Source organism: Moschus berezovskii, chromosome 19 (genome assembly GCF_049115385.1).
Source record: "Moschus berezovskii isolate FMDL1 chromosome 19, NW_MosBer_1.0, whole genome shotgun sequence".
Taxonomy (NCBI): Eukaryota; Metazoa; Chordata; class Mammalia; order Artiodactyla; family Moschidae; genus Moschus; species Moschus berezovskii.
Window position 1 is genome coordinate 43,650,345 of NC_142478.1, and position 16,035 is coordinate 43,666,379.

Here is a 16,035-nt window from a genome sequence, read left to right on the forward strand (position 1 = left end):
AAAACCACTGAATGGTATACTTCAGATGATGTAATGATATGGTATATAACTTACATCTCAGTAAAACTGTTATTATGGGAACGACATTATGGGATTATGGGAAAAACATTTATAACTTTTAGAAAGAAACTTGGATTTGGAAAAGTTTTTCTAACTATAGTTTAAAAATCTCAAAAATCATAAAATCATTTAACTAAAATTTTAAACATCTATATGACCAAAAAATGACATAAATAGTGTCTTATTTGTATTCTCCAGTAGATAGCATACTTCTATTTATTTTCATTTTTGTGTGCTAAATCTCAGTGCTAGCCTATATATAGGTATGAATATTTGTTGATTATCAGTCCTTTTTATATTCCTTTTTAGCAGAGTACTCACTTAGGACTGACTCATGCTATTATGAAACAGGTTAGTCCTGTTTTATTGTAATTCTCTGTGAAAAGGCAGGCTAGAGTCATAAATCAGAAGCATTAAAAGGCCAGCAAGAGGGAAAGAAAAGCTAAAGCCATAAGCTGGGAGGAAATATCTGCAGAAAACATAGCTGATAAAGGGCTGACATACAATATACACAAAGAACTAATATATCGATAATTCAACAAGAAAATAAACAACTCAATTTAAAAACAGGCAAAAAGATCTGGACAGAGACCTGGCCAAAACAGTTATTCAGATGGAAAATAAATATAGGAAAAGATGCTAAACACCCCATTTCATTAGGGAATTGCAAATTAAAACATCTATTGCTGCTGCTGCTGCTAAGTCACTTCAGTCGTGTTCGACTCTGTGTGACCCCATAGACGGCAGCCCACCAGGCTCCCCCGTCCCTGGGATTCTACAGGCAAGAACACTTGAGTGGGTTGCCATTTCCTTCTCCAAAAACATCTATTAGAATGGCCAAAACCCAGAACATGGAGAACACCACTGAGGAGGCGGAGCAGCAGAACTCATTCATTACTTCTGGGAACGCAAAACGGTATAGACACTGTGGAAGACAGTTTGGCAGTTTCTTACAAAGCTGAGAATACTCTTTTTTACCCTCCTTTAAACTCTTTTATTAAATAAATACTTTATGATCCAACGTAAGTATTAAAATAACACAATGTTGAATAAAAGGGAAAGTGAAAATGCCCCTTCTCAAAATGTTTCAAGAATAAATGAATGCAGGACTTCCCTGGTGGTCCCCCGGTTAAGAATCCGCCTTGCGATGCAGGGATGTGGGTTCGATTCCTGGTTTGGGAACTAAGATCCCACATGCCGCAGAGCAACTAAGCCCATGCCACACCTACAGAGTCCGTGTGCTCTGAAGCCCATGTTCCACAACTGCTGGAGTCCACACCACACAGCTAGAGGGCCTGCATACCACAACTGAGCCCATGTGCCCCAACCAGAGAGTCCGTGCACCGCAACCAAGATGTTGCCTGCAGGAACTAAGACCCTACACAGCCACGTAAATAAATCTGAAAAAAAGAAAAAGCGAGGCCATGCTGCAGCCCCCCGCCAGCCCTTCCTCCACCTCTGCCACCTCTCCGTGACCCGGGCCCTCGGTCCCTGAGAGGAAGCCATATTCGGTCTTCTTCGCGGGCCCGAGGAGCAGCCACGACAGGCAATGGGGACCCCCGTGTGATGGGCAGTGGCAGTGCGGGCCAGGCCTCCACAGGAGCCGCGATGGCACGATGGGCGCTGTCGGCAGCGGTGGCCCCATCAGCCGGCCTCAGTGCCTCTCTGGGACCTCGCGCTCGTCACACTCACCTTGGAGCAGTTCAAGAACCAGGGCCTGTTTGACAGCTTCTGCCAGGACGGCCTGGCCCAGCTGGACATCAAGCCAGCTTACCAAAAACGGAGGCAGAAAGTGGATAATTTTGTTGTCAACACATCTGGATAAGCGGGAATGGAATCCTTCTATGAACAAAGACCAGCTGTAAAATGGTCTGAGGCAGACTGTGGTTCAGTCAGGGATGTTGGAAGCTGGAGTGGACAGAACTCTTTCTGAGGTGGTGGATCCCAAACTAACTCATATCTTCTGGCCACAAAAAGAATGAGCAATTCATGAATTCCTGGCGGCCCAGAAAAAAGAAGTTGTGCCAGCGCTGCCCCCACTCTCCCAATCCCTCCGAGCCTGGAAGCCAAGACCCTCCAGCTCCATCCCAGAAGGCTTCCCTAGAACATGCCTGACACATTTGGAAGCTCCTTTGAATTAATGGTGAAGAACTGGATTCAGTTACTTCATTCAACTTCAGAATGAAGACAAGCCAAAGTCCTCACTGACTTCAGTGTTCAGTGCTGACTGTGGGGTGTTCAGACAGGACAGGGAGCAAGCAGGGCCTTAGGAAAGTGTCTGTGTGGGCCCCCGCGTGGTGCTGCCATCTGGCCAGCCTGTCCTAGGGGATGACACCCAGCACACACTACAGCTATATTAAGAAACACCACATCACCTTGGGGGTTGTCCTGAAAGTAACCTTTGTTACTTAAGAGTCTGTGTAGGGATTTTAGTATCTGTGCTTTAGGATAAGCAGAAGCTACAATGAATTAACACAATGAGTCTCAAAGATGCAGTTTAAAAGAATGACAGTAAAGGTTGGCCAGGAGTAGGTATTTGACAATGCTTATTTGATACTGTTTCTCAAAGTTGCAAATCAGAGTGAACAAGCTATAAGGACCAGATAGCTGTAAGACTGTTGCCATCCTCTTTACATAACTTGTGTAGCTTCTGCTTCCTTTCCACTGCAAAAGGGGTCAAAACATGGGACCCTCGAATGGATGAGGAAATGCAGAGTTGGGTGTAGGGAAAAACATTTGCAGACTCTCTGTCCAGGGCTTCTTCCTATCCTGTAAGGGCGAGTAAGTCTTGGGTGTGTTTGTTTTATTCTCATGTTTGTGTTTTTTAGAAGGTGAATAAGTGCCTTAAGTTTTATAATTAAATCATTTCATACTCTGAAAAAAAAATGAATGCAAGATAAATTATATACTCTTTAGAAGAGCATACAAGATCTCTTACTATCTGAACCCAGTTTATCTTTTGAAACTATTTCCCAGCATTAATCTATTAAACACATTCCAAAATATTGCATTTTTTCACACCACTGGGCCCTTTGCTTCCTATTTTGCTGTTTTTTTTAAAAAATTATTATTATGGTCAAATATACATAACATAGGATTTATTATCTTAACCATTCTTAAGTGGACAACTTATTATTTTCTTTGTCTGGAATTTTAAGAAAAAAAAAAATTGTTTTTTGGCTGGACAGCTAGGCATGCAGGATCCAGACCAGAGATGGAACCTGTGCCCCCTGCTGTGGAAACTCTGAGCTTTAACCACTGAACTGCTGGGAAATCCCCTCTTTGCCTGGAATTTTCCTTCACTTTTCTATACTGGTTAAACTTCCTTTGGGAATTTTGAAAACTCTTCTTGATAGTTCTAACCCCCTCCTGGCTCTTGTAACACATTGTACAGGACTGTCTTATCTGTCTCCTCTCAGCTCATGGGTTCCTCAGAGGCAGAGAGGGTCTGATTTATCCCGAAAACCTAGTGCCCGTTGCAGTGGCTGAGCAAAGAAAGTGCTTCATCAACTCTTCCTACACTCCTTTGTATCTCTGACACTTGCTTCTGAAGCTAAACAAACTCTTAACATAGGATCCAGCAATTCCTATTGCATTTGGCATTCACCAAAATGAGTTGAAAATTAACATCCACACAAAAATCCACAAACAAGATGAACAAACTCTAGAGATCTACTGTACAACACTGTGCCTATAGTCAATAACATACATTTAAAATTTTGTCAAAAGTGTGTATGTCATGTTGTGTTCTTATTATAATAAAATATCCAGAATTTAAAAGATTCACCTGAATGTTTATAGCAACTTTATTCATAACTATAAAAACTTGGGAGATGTCCTTTAATAGGTGAGTGGATAAACAGACTGTGGGGTACCCGTGCAACGGAATGTTAATCGGTGCTAAAAGAAATGAAGAGACACAGGAAGAAATGAAAATGCATACTGAAAATGCTACATCCTTTACGATTCCAACTCTATGACACTCTGGAAAAGGGACAGTAAAAGATCAGTGGGTCAGGTGTTCAGAAAGAGGGAGGAAGGGATGAATATGTGGAAAAAAGGGGATCTGTGGGGCAGCAAGGCTATTCTGTATGATAATGCTGTTAATGGAGGATACGTCTTATTACACGGTTGTCAAAACCCACGGAATGTAGGACATGAACTCTGAACTTTAATGTATCAATACTGGCTCCCAAGTGTGACCCACGGACCACACCAGTGCAAGATGTTAACAGGGAACGGGAGAAAGAAGGAACTCTGTGTACTTTCTACTCGACTTCTTTTTAAAATCTAAAGCTGCTAAAAGAAATAACATTTATTAACTGAAGAAACAAACAAAAAAGACAACACAGAATAAGGTAGCAGCTAAGTGAACAGACTCTGGAGTTTGTCTACACTGCGTTAGAATTCAGCAAGTCATGAACTCTCCCCACTTCATCAGCTCTGAAGTTTATTGTCAACCTTTGCCTAGAAAACACTATTGTGCAGGACCCAGTACGTCTCACACAAAGCAAGTGACTAATACACATTTGTTAACCTGACAGGTACCCTCCTAATTACAAGTGACTAATACACATTTGTTAACCCGATAGCTACCTTCCTAATTACCGTTTTAACTGTCATCCAGCAATTTGAAAATCTCTGGTTTATTTTCCTAAAACTAATTCCTGGATTATGATGATAACGATGAGGCCTTTCTCAGTTTTTTCTCTTATAGTGAAGCATCTGTCTGCACGTGAACGAGTTTCTAAACACACAACAATAAACAAACAGTAAATCTCAACAAAGGTTTTTGCATTTTGGATTTGGAGTATACAATAAAATTTACATTTTCATGGGCATATAGAACAGTTATGAATTTTCGATTTTATTACCACATGGTACCTTTATGACTTTATGAGACATGTCGGGTAGCTACAATCCTCATTTACAGCACAGAGAGAGAAATTCAGATGACCCCAGCCAATCCAGTCTCTATCCGTCCAACACCAGTCAAACCCTGAGGCTACAACTGGACTTGACCTGGTCTCTGAAATTATAGGACCTGAAACTAGCTGTTTCCTTCCTCCCTCCCTTCCTCTTCTCGCTTTCCTTCTTTTCTGATTAAAAGGAGATGTCAGCCTGGCAAATGCTAATTATTTATATTCTTAAGCACTCAACTGCATAACTGATTTATTTTTATGCTTCATTCTTTCCAATAAAATGAATTTTTGAAAAAGTAAAACCTAACATCAGACAATCAATTAGATTATGATGAACGCAGAAGGGGAAGAGGTTTGAAGCACTGAACCCTAAAGCCTCTTAAACACTAGAAATCTGTTTTCTGAGAGTCACTCTTTTATTAAAAAAAAAAGTCAAGGTATTAATTTTCTCTACTTGCAAACAGCATACTAAAAACTGTAATATTGGGAATCACTTTTAAAAATCTACTTATCCCTTCACCTTTACTAAATCTTGAAAAAAAAAAGGTAAATAAAGATATTAAGGGAGAGCTCAGTTCCAGAATTCAAATAGAGTATTATCATCATTTAAAAGAATACTTATTTATTATAAAAAACCAAAATTTTTTGATGCATTGTAATGAAGCATACATAAGTTATCATTTGCTTTTGAAATCTGATGATTTGGTGCCAGACAAAACTGTAATTCCATTGCTTATATAGCTAATAATTTTCTTAAAAATATCTGGAACTGGGTAGTCTAATTTCCTTCAGGGGGTTAAAGAAAGTCACAACCTTTACTCCTTTTCTGAATACAAATCTGATACTTAACTTTAGAGATTTAAACACTTAGACACCTTGGCTAAATTTTGGTAGAGAAGAGAGGTCAAAAAGTTCAGAGAACTCATGATATCATCATACAAAATCACACTGATGGCAATTCTGTGTCCATCTCTTTGATGTCTGTAGTCCTAACACCAGGCCATGAAAACAGCAATGATTTAGCTGCTGCTGCTGCTGCTAAGTCACTTCAGTCGTGTCCGACTCTCTGCGACCCCATAGACAGCAGTCTACCAGGCTCCTCTGTCCATGGGATTCTCCAGGCAAGAACACTGCAGTGGGTTGCCATTTCCTTCTCCAATGCATGCATGCATGCTAAGTCGCTTCAGTCGTGTTCGACTCTGTGCAACCCTATGGACAGTAGCCCACCAGGATCCTCTGACCATGGAATTCTCTAGGCAAGAATACTGGAGTGGGTTGCCATTTCCTTCTCCAGCAATGATTTAGAGACCCAGTGAAAATAGAAATAGTAATTTTGGTGGGATTCAGATAGCACCTGACCCAAGAATGATTTCAAGTAAATTAAGAGGAGGGCAGATTGCATCTGATTACTCTGAAATTTTGAAAAACATAAAGCATATTGTGGACAAAAAATGTCACCTGCTAATTTCAGTAAACAAAAGATGTTGTGGCCATCAAGCGATCAGCCATAGCAGCTGCCTCCAACAGTACAACCCTGAGGGGATTCAGAATGGAGAAAAGCAAGGTGCTGACCCTAGATAGTAAAGACGCTCGTCAAAGGAATAACTGCAATGAGCCCAGACTCTTGCATCTTCCCATACAGAGAAAAGTGCTAAATTCATTAATTTGAGATGTCTGCTGCTGCTGCTAAGTCACTTCAGTCGTGGCCGACTCTGTGCGACCCCACAGACGGCAGCCCACCAGGCTCCCCCGTCCCTGGGATTCTCCAGGCAAGAACACTGGAGTGGGTTGCCATTTCCTTCTCCAATGCGTGAAAGTGAAAAGTGAAAGTGAAGTCGCTCAGTCGTGTCTGACCCTTAGCGACCCCATGGACTGCAGCCTACCAGGCTCCTCCATCCATGGGGTTTTCCAGGTAAGAATACTGGAGTGGGGTGCCATTGCCTTCTCCGTTGAGATGTCTCGTTTTCTATAATTAGCAGTAACCTTTTGATGTTCCAGCTACCTGTTTTTTCTGTTTTTACTCCCCTGGCCCTAGACTCCTGTATATCCTGGCTATTCCTGTAACTCTCTGGAATAGTCCTTCAGAGTTATCTCAGAGGCTGACTCCTGGGTTTAAGTCCTCAGCATTTCTGTTGATCATATTAGGCTTCCCTGGTGGTTCAGTGGTAAAGAATCTGACTGCCAATGCAGGAGATGCGGGTTCAACCCCTGAGTCAGGAAGATACCCTGGAGAAGGAAATGGCAACCCACCCCAGTATTCTTGCCTGGGAAATCCCATGGACAGACGAGCCTGGTGGGCTACAGCCCGTGAGGTTGCAAAGATTCAGACATGACTTAGCAACTGAGCATGCACCCATGTCTGTTGAATAAAACATAACACTCAACTTTTAGGTTTTGCTTCCCACCCCACAACCCTCACTAGTTGACCTGACTAGCTGGTGACCACAAAAGGACCTAGAGCTGACTTCTCTCCTTCACCTGAACTCTACAAGGAACGAGAGCCTTCGTATCAGTAGTGGCCTCTTCTGCTCACCCATGTTCTTGGAGAGACAAGATGAATCTAGGTGACTCTTTCCTGGTTCTAAGAGCTCTAGATTATTGGTTGATGATTCTGAGTTTTATCTGGCGAAGTATAATAGGTACCTAGCTGGACATGGAACAACAGACTGGTTCAAAATAGGAAAAGGAATGCGTCAAGGCTGTATATTGTCACCTTGCTTATTTAACTTATATGAAGAGTACATCATGAGGAACACTGGGCTGGAAGAAGCACAAGCTAGAATCAAGATTGCCGGGAGAAATATCAATAACCTCAGATATGCAGATGACACCACCCTTATGGCAGAAAGTGAAGAGGAACTCAAAAGCCTCTTGATGAAAGTGAAAGAGGAGAGTGAAAAGGTTGGCTTGAAGCTCAACATTCAGAAAACAAAGATCATGGCATCTGGTCCCATCACTTCATGGGAAATAGATGGGGAAACAGGGGAAACAGTGTCAGACTTTATTTTTTTGGGCTCCAAAATCACTGCGGATGCTGATTGCAGCCATGAAATTAAAAGACGCTTGCTCCTTGGAAGGAAAGTTATGACCAGCCTAGATAGCATATTAAAAAGCAGAGACATTACTTTTCCGACCAAGGTCCGTCTAGTCAAGGTTATGGTTTTTCCCGTGGTCATGTATGGATGTGAGAGTTGGACTGTGAAGAAAGCTGATCGCCGAAGAATTGATGCTTTTGAACTGTGCTGTTGGAGAAGACTCTTGAGAGACCCTTGGACTGCAAGTCCATTCTAAAGGAGATCAATCCTGGATGTTCATTGGAAGGACTTATGCTAAAGCTGAAACTCCAATACTTTGGCCACCTCATGCGACGAGTTGACTCACTGGAAAAGAGTCTGATGCTGGGAGGGATTGGGGGTAGGAAGAGACGGGGACGACAGAGAATGAGATGGCTGGATGGCATCACCGACTCGATGGACATGAGTTTGAGTGAACTCTGGGAGTTGGTGATGGACAGGGAGGCCTGGCATGCTGTGGTTCATGGGGTCGCAAAGAGTCGGACACGACTGAGCAACTGAACTGAAGTAAAGATGGATAAGCCAAAGGGACACCCTGTTGGTTCCCAATAATAATGAGCCCCAAACAAGTCTGCTCTAATTACCCAGTTTAAAAAATATATACCCTTAAAAGGCTGGGGAAAAAACTATACTTAGCTACCTGACAAACTAGTTGCCAATTAGTTGGGGCAACAGTTAGACCTATTAGTCAAGTTACAAGACTGACAAGAGGGCTTGTGTCCCTTGGCTCAATCCCTCACTAGGGATCTGAGAATCTTTTATACAAAATAGATAAAATGGTTGGAGAATGAAAGAAAGGAAAGCTTCTAGGACTCCTTTCAAGACCAAAGCTTGTTGACAGGGTTCTAATGGGAACCAAAGTTAAAGGTATAAAAGTTGACAGAATTGAGATGAAAGTTTACAAAAATTGGTACATTTAAATAGGCTTTATATAAGATGTTTACATCTCTTTTGCTGAATTATATTGTGGGATAGACATGTTTCACTGGGCTTTCTCTTCTTGGTATTATAAGACAGGGTATATGAATCTGGCCCTCAGGAAATATTATTTAAACATATGAAAGGAAACCAATAGGGTTACCTGAGCCACAACAATATAAAGTAAAAACTGGGAACTAATATTCAGAGGCTAAAGAATTCTAAAGGAGGGCGCTCCTGGGTGTTCATTGGAAGGACTGATGCTAAAGCTGAAACTCCAATACTTTGGCCACCTCATGCGAAGAGTTGATTCACTGGAAAAGACTCTGATGCTGGGAAGGCTTGGGGGCAGGAGGAGAAGGGGACGACAGAGAATGAAGTGGCTGGATGGCATCACCGACTCGATGGACATGAGTTTAAGTGAACTCTGGGAGTTGGTGATGGACAGGGAGGCCTGGCGTGCTGTGATTCATGAGATCGCAAAGAGTCGGTCACTACTGAGCGACTGAACTGAACTGGACTGAAAAAAAAAAATAGACATTTTGCTCTGGGTCTAACCTATGTACTCAGAAAGAGGGGCTCTGTCAATGCCTTATGTCAGTTTCTGAAGGCATGACAAATTTAATCCAAAGTTCTATAACCCAGGACTTTTTTTTGATTTTCAGTTTAGCTGAAAATCTCTGATACAAAAGCAAATCAAAGTAAGTATAGTTGCATAAATCAATCTTTTAATATCAGGAGCTACTGTACCTTGCAAATCTCTACAGATCAGAAATGTAAATACAGCTCCCAAAGAACTGAGACTGAGCCTAATTAGCTCAATCAAATAAAACCTGAAATGGAGGGGGGGAAATAGGAAAAAGACCTTTTAAAACTCAAACTGTTGGAAAGGTTCCCTCACCCAAAATCTAATTCTTAGCTTCCTTAATGGTTTAACAAGGACAAATATAAATCTGAAGACCTCTCCACAAATAGTAAAGTATTAATCTGAGCAAACAAATTTATCTTATTCCAACTGTTACTTATAAACTTGTGAGTTTATATGGTAATACCTGATTCATAACTAAGTTTTTAGAATGAAGCTATGCGATCTCTAGTTTTGTCTGTTTATGTGTCTGGGTGTACATCACATATGAGATATATCTAACTCTGGAAAATATGAACAAAGTTAAACTTATAAAAGAGCTCTATTTAATTGACTTACAGTAAGTGCTTACAAACTAAATATTTCTAAATATAAAAGAAACTTGTTGGAGGGAATTTGGGGTTCACATGGTCTAGAAAATATTCAATATTAAATTAATATCTGAAGAAATGGACAAATTCCTAGAAAAATACAACTTTCCAAAACTGAACCAAGAAGAAATAGAAAATCTGAACAGACCATTCACAAGCACGGAAATTGAAACTGTAATCAAAAATTTCCCAGCAAACAAAAGCCCAGGTCCAGACGGCTTCACAGCTGAATTCTACCAAAAATTTAGAGAAGAGCGAACACCTATTCTACTCAAACTCTTCCAGAAAATTGCTGAGGAAGGGAAACTTCCAAACTCATTCTATGAGGCCACCATCACCCTAATCCCAAAACCTGGTAAAGACCCCACAAAAAAAGAAAACTACAGGCCAATATCACTGATGAACATAGATGCAAAAATCCTTAACAAAATTCTAGCAATCAGAATCCAACAGCATATTAAGAAGATCATACATCATGACCAAGTGGGCTTTATCCCAGGAATGCAAGGATTCTTCAATATCTGCAAATCAGTCAACGTAATACACCACATTAACAAACTGAAAAATAAAAATCATATGATTATCTCAATAGATGCAGAGAAAGCCTTTGACAAAATTCAACATCCATCTATGATAAAAACCCTCCAGAAAGTGGGAATAGAAGGGACAAACCTCAACATAATAAAAGCTATATATGACAAACCCACAGCAAACATTTTGGCTCAATTCCAGAAAAATAAATGACCCAATCAAAAAATGGGCCAAAGAACTAAACAGACATTTCTCCAAAGAAGACATACAGATGGCTAACAAACACATGAAAAAATGCTCAACATCCCTCATAATCAGAGAGATGCAAATCAAAACCACAATGAGATACCATTTCACACCAGTCAGAATGGCTGCTATCCAAAAGTCTACATGCAATAAATGCTGGAGAGGATGTGGAGAGAAAGGAACCCTCTTACACTGTTGGTGGGAATGCAAACTAGTACAGCCACTATGAAGAACAGTGTGGAGATTCCTCAAAAAACTGGAAATAGAACTGCCATATGATCCAGCAATCGCACTCCTGGGCATACACACCGAGGAAACCAGAATTGAAAGAGACACATGTACTCCAATGTTCATTGCAGCATTGTTTATAATAGCCAGGACATGGAAGCAACCTAGATGTCCATCTGCAGACGAATGGATAAGAAAGCTTTGGTACATATACACAATGGAGTATTATTCAGTCATTAAAAAGAATACATTTGTATCAGTTCTAATGAGGTGGATGAAACTGGAGCCTATTATACAGAGTGAAGTAAGCCAGAAAGAAAAACACCAATACAGTATACTAACACATATATATGGAATTTAGAAAGATGCAAATGATAACCCTGTATATGAGATAGCAAAAGAGACACAGATGTATAGAACAGTCTTTGGGACTCTATGGGAGAGGGTGAGGGTGGGATGATTTGGGAGAATGGCATTGAAACACGTATGTTGTCATATATGAAACGAATCACTAGTTCAGGGTCAATGCATGTTATAGGATGCTCGGGGCTGGCATGCGGGGATGACCCAGAGGGAGGATAAAGGGAGGAGGGAGGTGGGAGGGGGGTTCAGAAGGGGGAACTTATGTAAACCCGGGGCAAATTCATATCAATGTATGGCAAAACCAACCAATATAATATTGTAAAATAATTTGCCTCCAATAAAAAATAAATTAATTACCTAAAAAAAAATAAAATAAAAAAATAAATTAATATCTGATATTAAAGTTATCTTAAGCTCATTGGTTTAGTCAGTACAGACATGTCTTACTTTTATTGTACCTAAGTTTACTGAAGGTCAGTAAGTTCACGTCATTTCTGTTACAGAATTTGTCAATGTGAAAAAAAAAATTTAACTTGATATGACTTTAAGTTAACCAATAAACATAAATGAGATAAGAATTTTCTGGTGAACTCTTCAGGAATTCTTTTGTTTTGGGTATGTTTATCTTAAAATGGTTTCTTCAGATTTTTGGTAATTTGAATTTTGGTAAGTTAAATGATGGGAATTCCTTGAATATCCTGGTCATTTCAAATAAGATAAAACGCTGGAACATTAATTGCTCAACAGGTCTAAATTGACCTACTTTTGTTTCCTCACAAGAGGGAAACCAAAGATCTTTGGCTTTATTGGACACGTCTTGTATCACATAGAAGAAAGAAATTATGTTATAAGAAGATATATGTTTCTAGAAGTTATAGAATATCCCAAATGGGGAATGCTGGTTTCACAAACAGTTCACAATCACTTGTTCCTTTTAGGTTTCTGCTAAAGATTAAGGTTTTTAAGGGTTAAAACTATAACAAGTAATCAAAGCTACTAAAACTATCAAGGGAAGTAGTTCAGTGTTTAAGCAAAGTAGGATGTATGTTTTCGGCAAAAGAAGAATGAAGGATAGAAATGAACTGGTTGGAACTGCAAGGGTGATTTTATCCTAGAGTCAGTTATTTCTGGATAAAAAAAATTAACAAACAAACTAATAAGAATAGAGAAAGTTGTAGAAGGTCTATAGAAAAAGAGCCCTGAAAAAGGAGGTGTTTTTTTTTTTTATAATTTTTTAATGGCCTCTTAAATCCACAGAGTGTTGAGGTGGGAAACCCCCAACCACATCAGATTCGTTTCATATATGATAATATACATGTTTCAATCCATTCTCCTAATTATCCCACCCTCGCCCTCTCCCACAGAGTCCAAAAGACTGCTCCACACATCCGAGTCTCTGCTGTTGTCTTGTATACAGGATTATCGTTATCCTCTTGCTATATTCCATATATATGTGTTAATATACTGTATTGGTGTTTTTCTTTCTGGCTTACTTCACTCTGTATAATAAAAAAGGAGTTTTGAAAATGGTCAGACTAGGATTAGATTAAATTTAATAATGTAAATGGATTTTGTGATTAAAAGTAGGCTGGAGTAGGACTGGTTTTGGTTCCTCTGTTAAGAGAACAAAATTTTCCCTGTCTTTGATAACAGATTGAGTTTCTGTGCCTCTAAATGATCTGTTTTTGCTTTTGAAATATTTTGTCACTTTGGTTCACAATGACCTATGATCCTACTTGACCAGTGTTTTGAAACCTTTTTGATATTTTTTACAAACTTCCAAAATAGCAAATTCTAACTAAAGTCCTTTTGACCTTCAACTAACTCGGGGATACTTCAAAGGAACCCTGACATCGCAAAGAGAGATATTAAACTAATTCATACATGGGAAACACTGTCACGTAAGTGGCGGTAAAGCCATCTAAGGTTAGATGTTATTAACACAGATATTCTAAAATTTATAAAGAACTCCCAGAAGTCTGGTATGTCCTGTTATCAATATAATGCTATCAATCATAATTCTAGTTATTATCTTAAAATGCTGTTTGTCACAGAAATATCCAAGTTTCTTGTCAATTGCATTGTAATCAGATCTTTAACCATGTCATTTTAAGTATTTTGTCATTTACAGACAATCGCTGCTTCACTCTGATGCTTTTGTAAAATGAAGACCTTCAAGATTTATAAAAATGACTTTTTGGCAAATAAAAATTCCTGATAACTTTCAGATTATATCACTGAACTGAAAAACCTTTCCTCTTACACTTACCTACAAGTTGATAAAGTATACCTTTGTAAATGAAGATGAAACATTATCTTTCTCTCTACGTGATCCCTCCAAAATTTGGCTTGTTCAGCTGGTTCTCCTGTGGATTGGATGGCTTATTTCAACCAGACTACAACTAGTTATACTGATCATTGTTTTAATTTGCTCTCTTGTTGGATTCAAATTACTTATGACTTGTCCTTCTCTCTGCTGCACTATAATGTTATTAGCTAAATTACTTATATCCTATTTCATAAGATTTCCTTTGGCATCATCCAATGTTTAATCAGGCCTCCAACCAAATTAATGTCTTAAGACAATTTACATATAGATTACACAGAATAACTGTAACAGTGCAACTTCAGATATGGGAATAAACGACAAGAAAAAACATCTCCTGGATCATAATAAACTAGTGAGACAGGCACTCCAGAGAATTTTAGATTATCACCAGGGCCTGATCCAAAAATAACACATAGGGTGGCCTATCAACAGAATCTCTGCCTGATCTAGGAATGAACCTTCCTAGCACCAAGGGACAAAAACCGGTCCTGAAATGACTCCCAAACGTTAGTCAAATTTATGACTTAGAGGAGGCACTGTGGACAAAGGATATCACCTGTTGTATCAGTAAACAGGATGTTGTGGCCATCAAGCTCTCAGCTACTGCACCTGTCCCTGACTGTGTACTATGAAGGGATTCAGGATGGAGAAAAGCAGGACACTGGGCCTAGATAGTGGAGATGCATATCAAAGGAATGATTTAAATGAGCCCAAACCCTTACATCTTCCCATACACAGAAAAGCACTAAATTCATTAACTTGAGATATATATTTTTTAATTAGCAGTAATCTTTTGATGTTCCAACTCCCTATTTTGTGTGTTTCAGCTTCTTTGTTTTTGCAAAAACTTCTATATATCCTGGCTTCTACCTTACCTCTTCAGAGCTGTCCCTCAGAGCTATCTTAAGAGGCTGTTTCCTGGGCTAAGTGCTTCCTGTGCCTGCTGAGTAAAACATAATCCTCAACCTTTTAGGTTGTGCATTTTTTTTCAGTCAACAGTATTTACACATTAGGTGTCGTAAAACATGAACCAGTAATAGAAACTTTAAATTCCAATTATTTAATACATGGTAGACAAATTTGACAAAATTCTACTTTTGTGAAATTTACATAAGAATATCCGTGAATTTGCAATATGTACATTTGTTTATTTTAGAACCAAAATTTAAATAAACTACAGAAGAAAGATTAAGTCAGTTTTGAGAGAGATCTTGGAGTAAACTTTTTTTTAAATTGTTTTTAAGTAAAACAAAAACCGTCCAACGACATCATTCTTTTTTTTTTAATTTGAAAGGGGAGGTAATGAGGTATTTAACCAAATCATCATAATGGTTCTAGGGACAGCCATAACACGATACACCGTAGAGTTAATTTTAGACAACACAGAAAAATTCCTGGCTCCAGAGATAACCTGATGACTTGGGTACCATATAAAAGTCAATGTGACAGAACAGAGTTCAAATTCTTAAGAAAGGAGCAGGACGGCTGCAAGACGCAAGTCAGGTGAGGACCAAGGAGAAGACCTGTGTAATAGCTAATTTACCCATTTTCCAACAAGGCTGTTGCAAGTCGAGGACAACATCTGGGCTTTGGGAAGAGGGTCAGCACCAGGGTTCGGGGAAGATTCCGCTCGGGAGCCGCATTGACAAGTTCCCTCCGCCCGTGACCTCTGCCCTAGTTGTCAACTTTTTCAATAGCGACAAGCCCGGGGAGGAACCCAGGATCCATCTGGCGCTGACCGCGCGCCCTGGCCTGAATTCCTCCCTAAATAGGGTAGCCCGGACTGCCCCGCGACCTTGCTCTGTCAACCCGCGCCCGCAGACCCCGCTCACCCGGGCAGGCCAATCTGGCCAGCAGCACCTGCATGGTCACAGCAGACAGGACGCTGGCCGACGCCGGTGGAGGACGTTAGGCTTGGCTCGTATGGGCGCGGGACCTCTAAGCCACTGGGGGCGCCATCGCCGGCCGAGACGCAAGCAGTCACAACCTGCCTGCTCCGCGGAACGCTCCTGCTTCACCACGCTCCCGCCTGTCTCGCTGTGCGCGGGCGTCCCGAGTGACGCGACGCGACGCGACGCGACGCCCGCAGCGCTTCCGGGGCACGGACCGAAGGGGCAAGGGAAGGGAC

General features: G+C 40.3%; 1 protein-coding gene and 1 pseudogene across 1 annotated transcript in view; one reads left to right on the forward strand and one right to left on the reverse strand.

The window, feature by feature from the left end:
• ETFDH (electron transfer flavoprotein dehydrogenase) overlaps positions 1–15,964 on the reverse strand; it is a 42,518-nt gene extending 26,554 nt beyond the window's left edge. The window contains exon 1 of the mRNA XM_055404443.2: positions 15,740–15,964. Within this exon, the coding sequence (XP_055260418.2) occupies positions 15,740–15,773 (34 nt within the window). The 5' untranslated portion in view covers positions 15,774–15,964. The remainder of the gene's footprint in view (positions 1–15,739) is intronic.
• On the forward strand, positions 1,627–2,175 carry LOC148774860 (biorientation of chromosomes in cell division protein 1 pseudogene; annotated as a pseudogene).
• Positions 15,965–16,035: the final 71 nt, after the last annotated feature.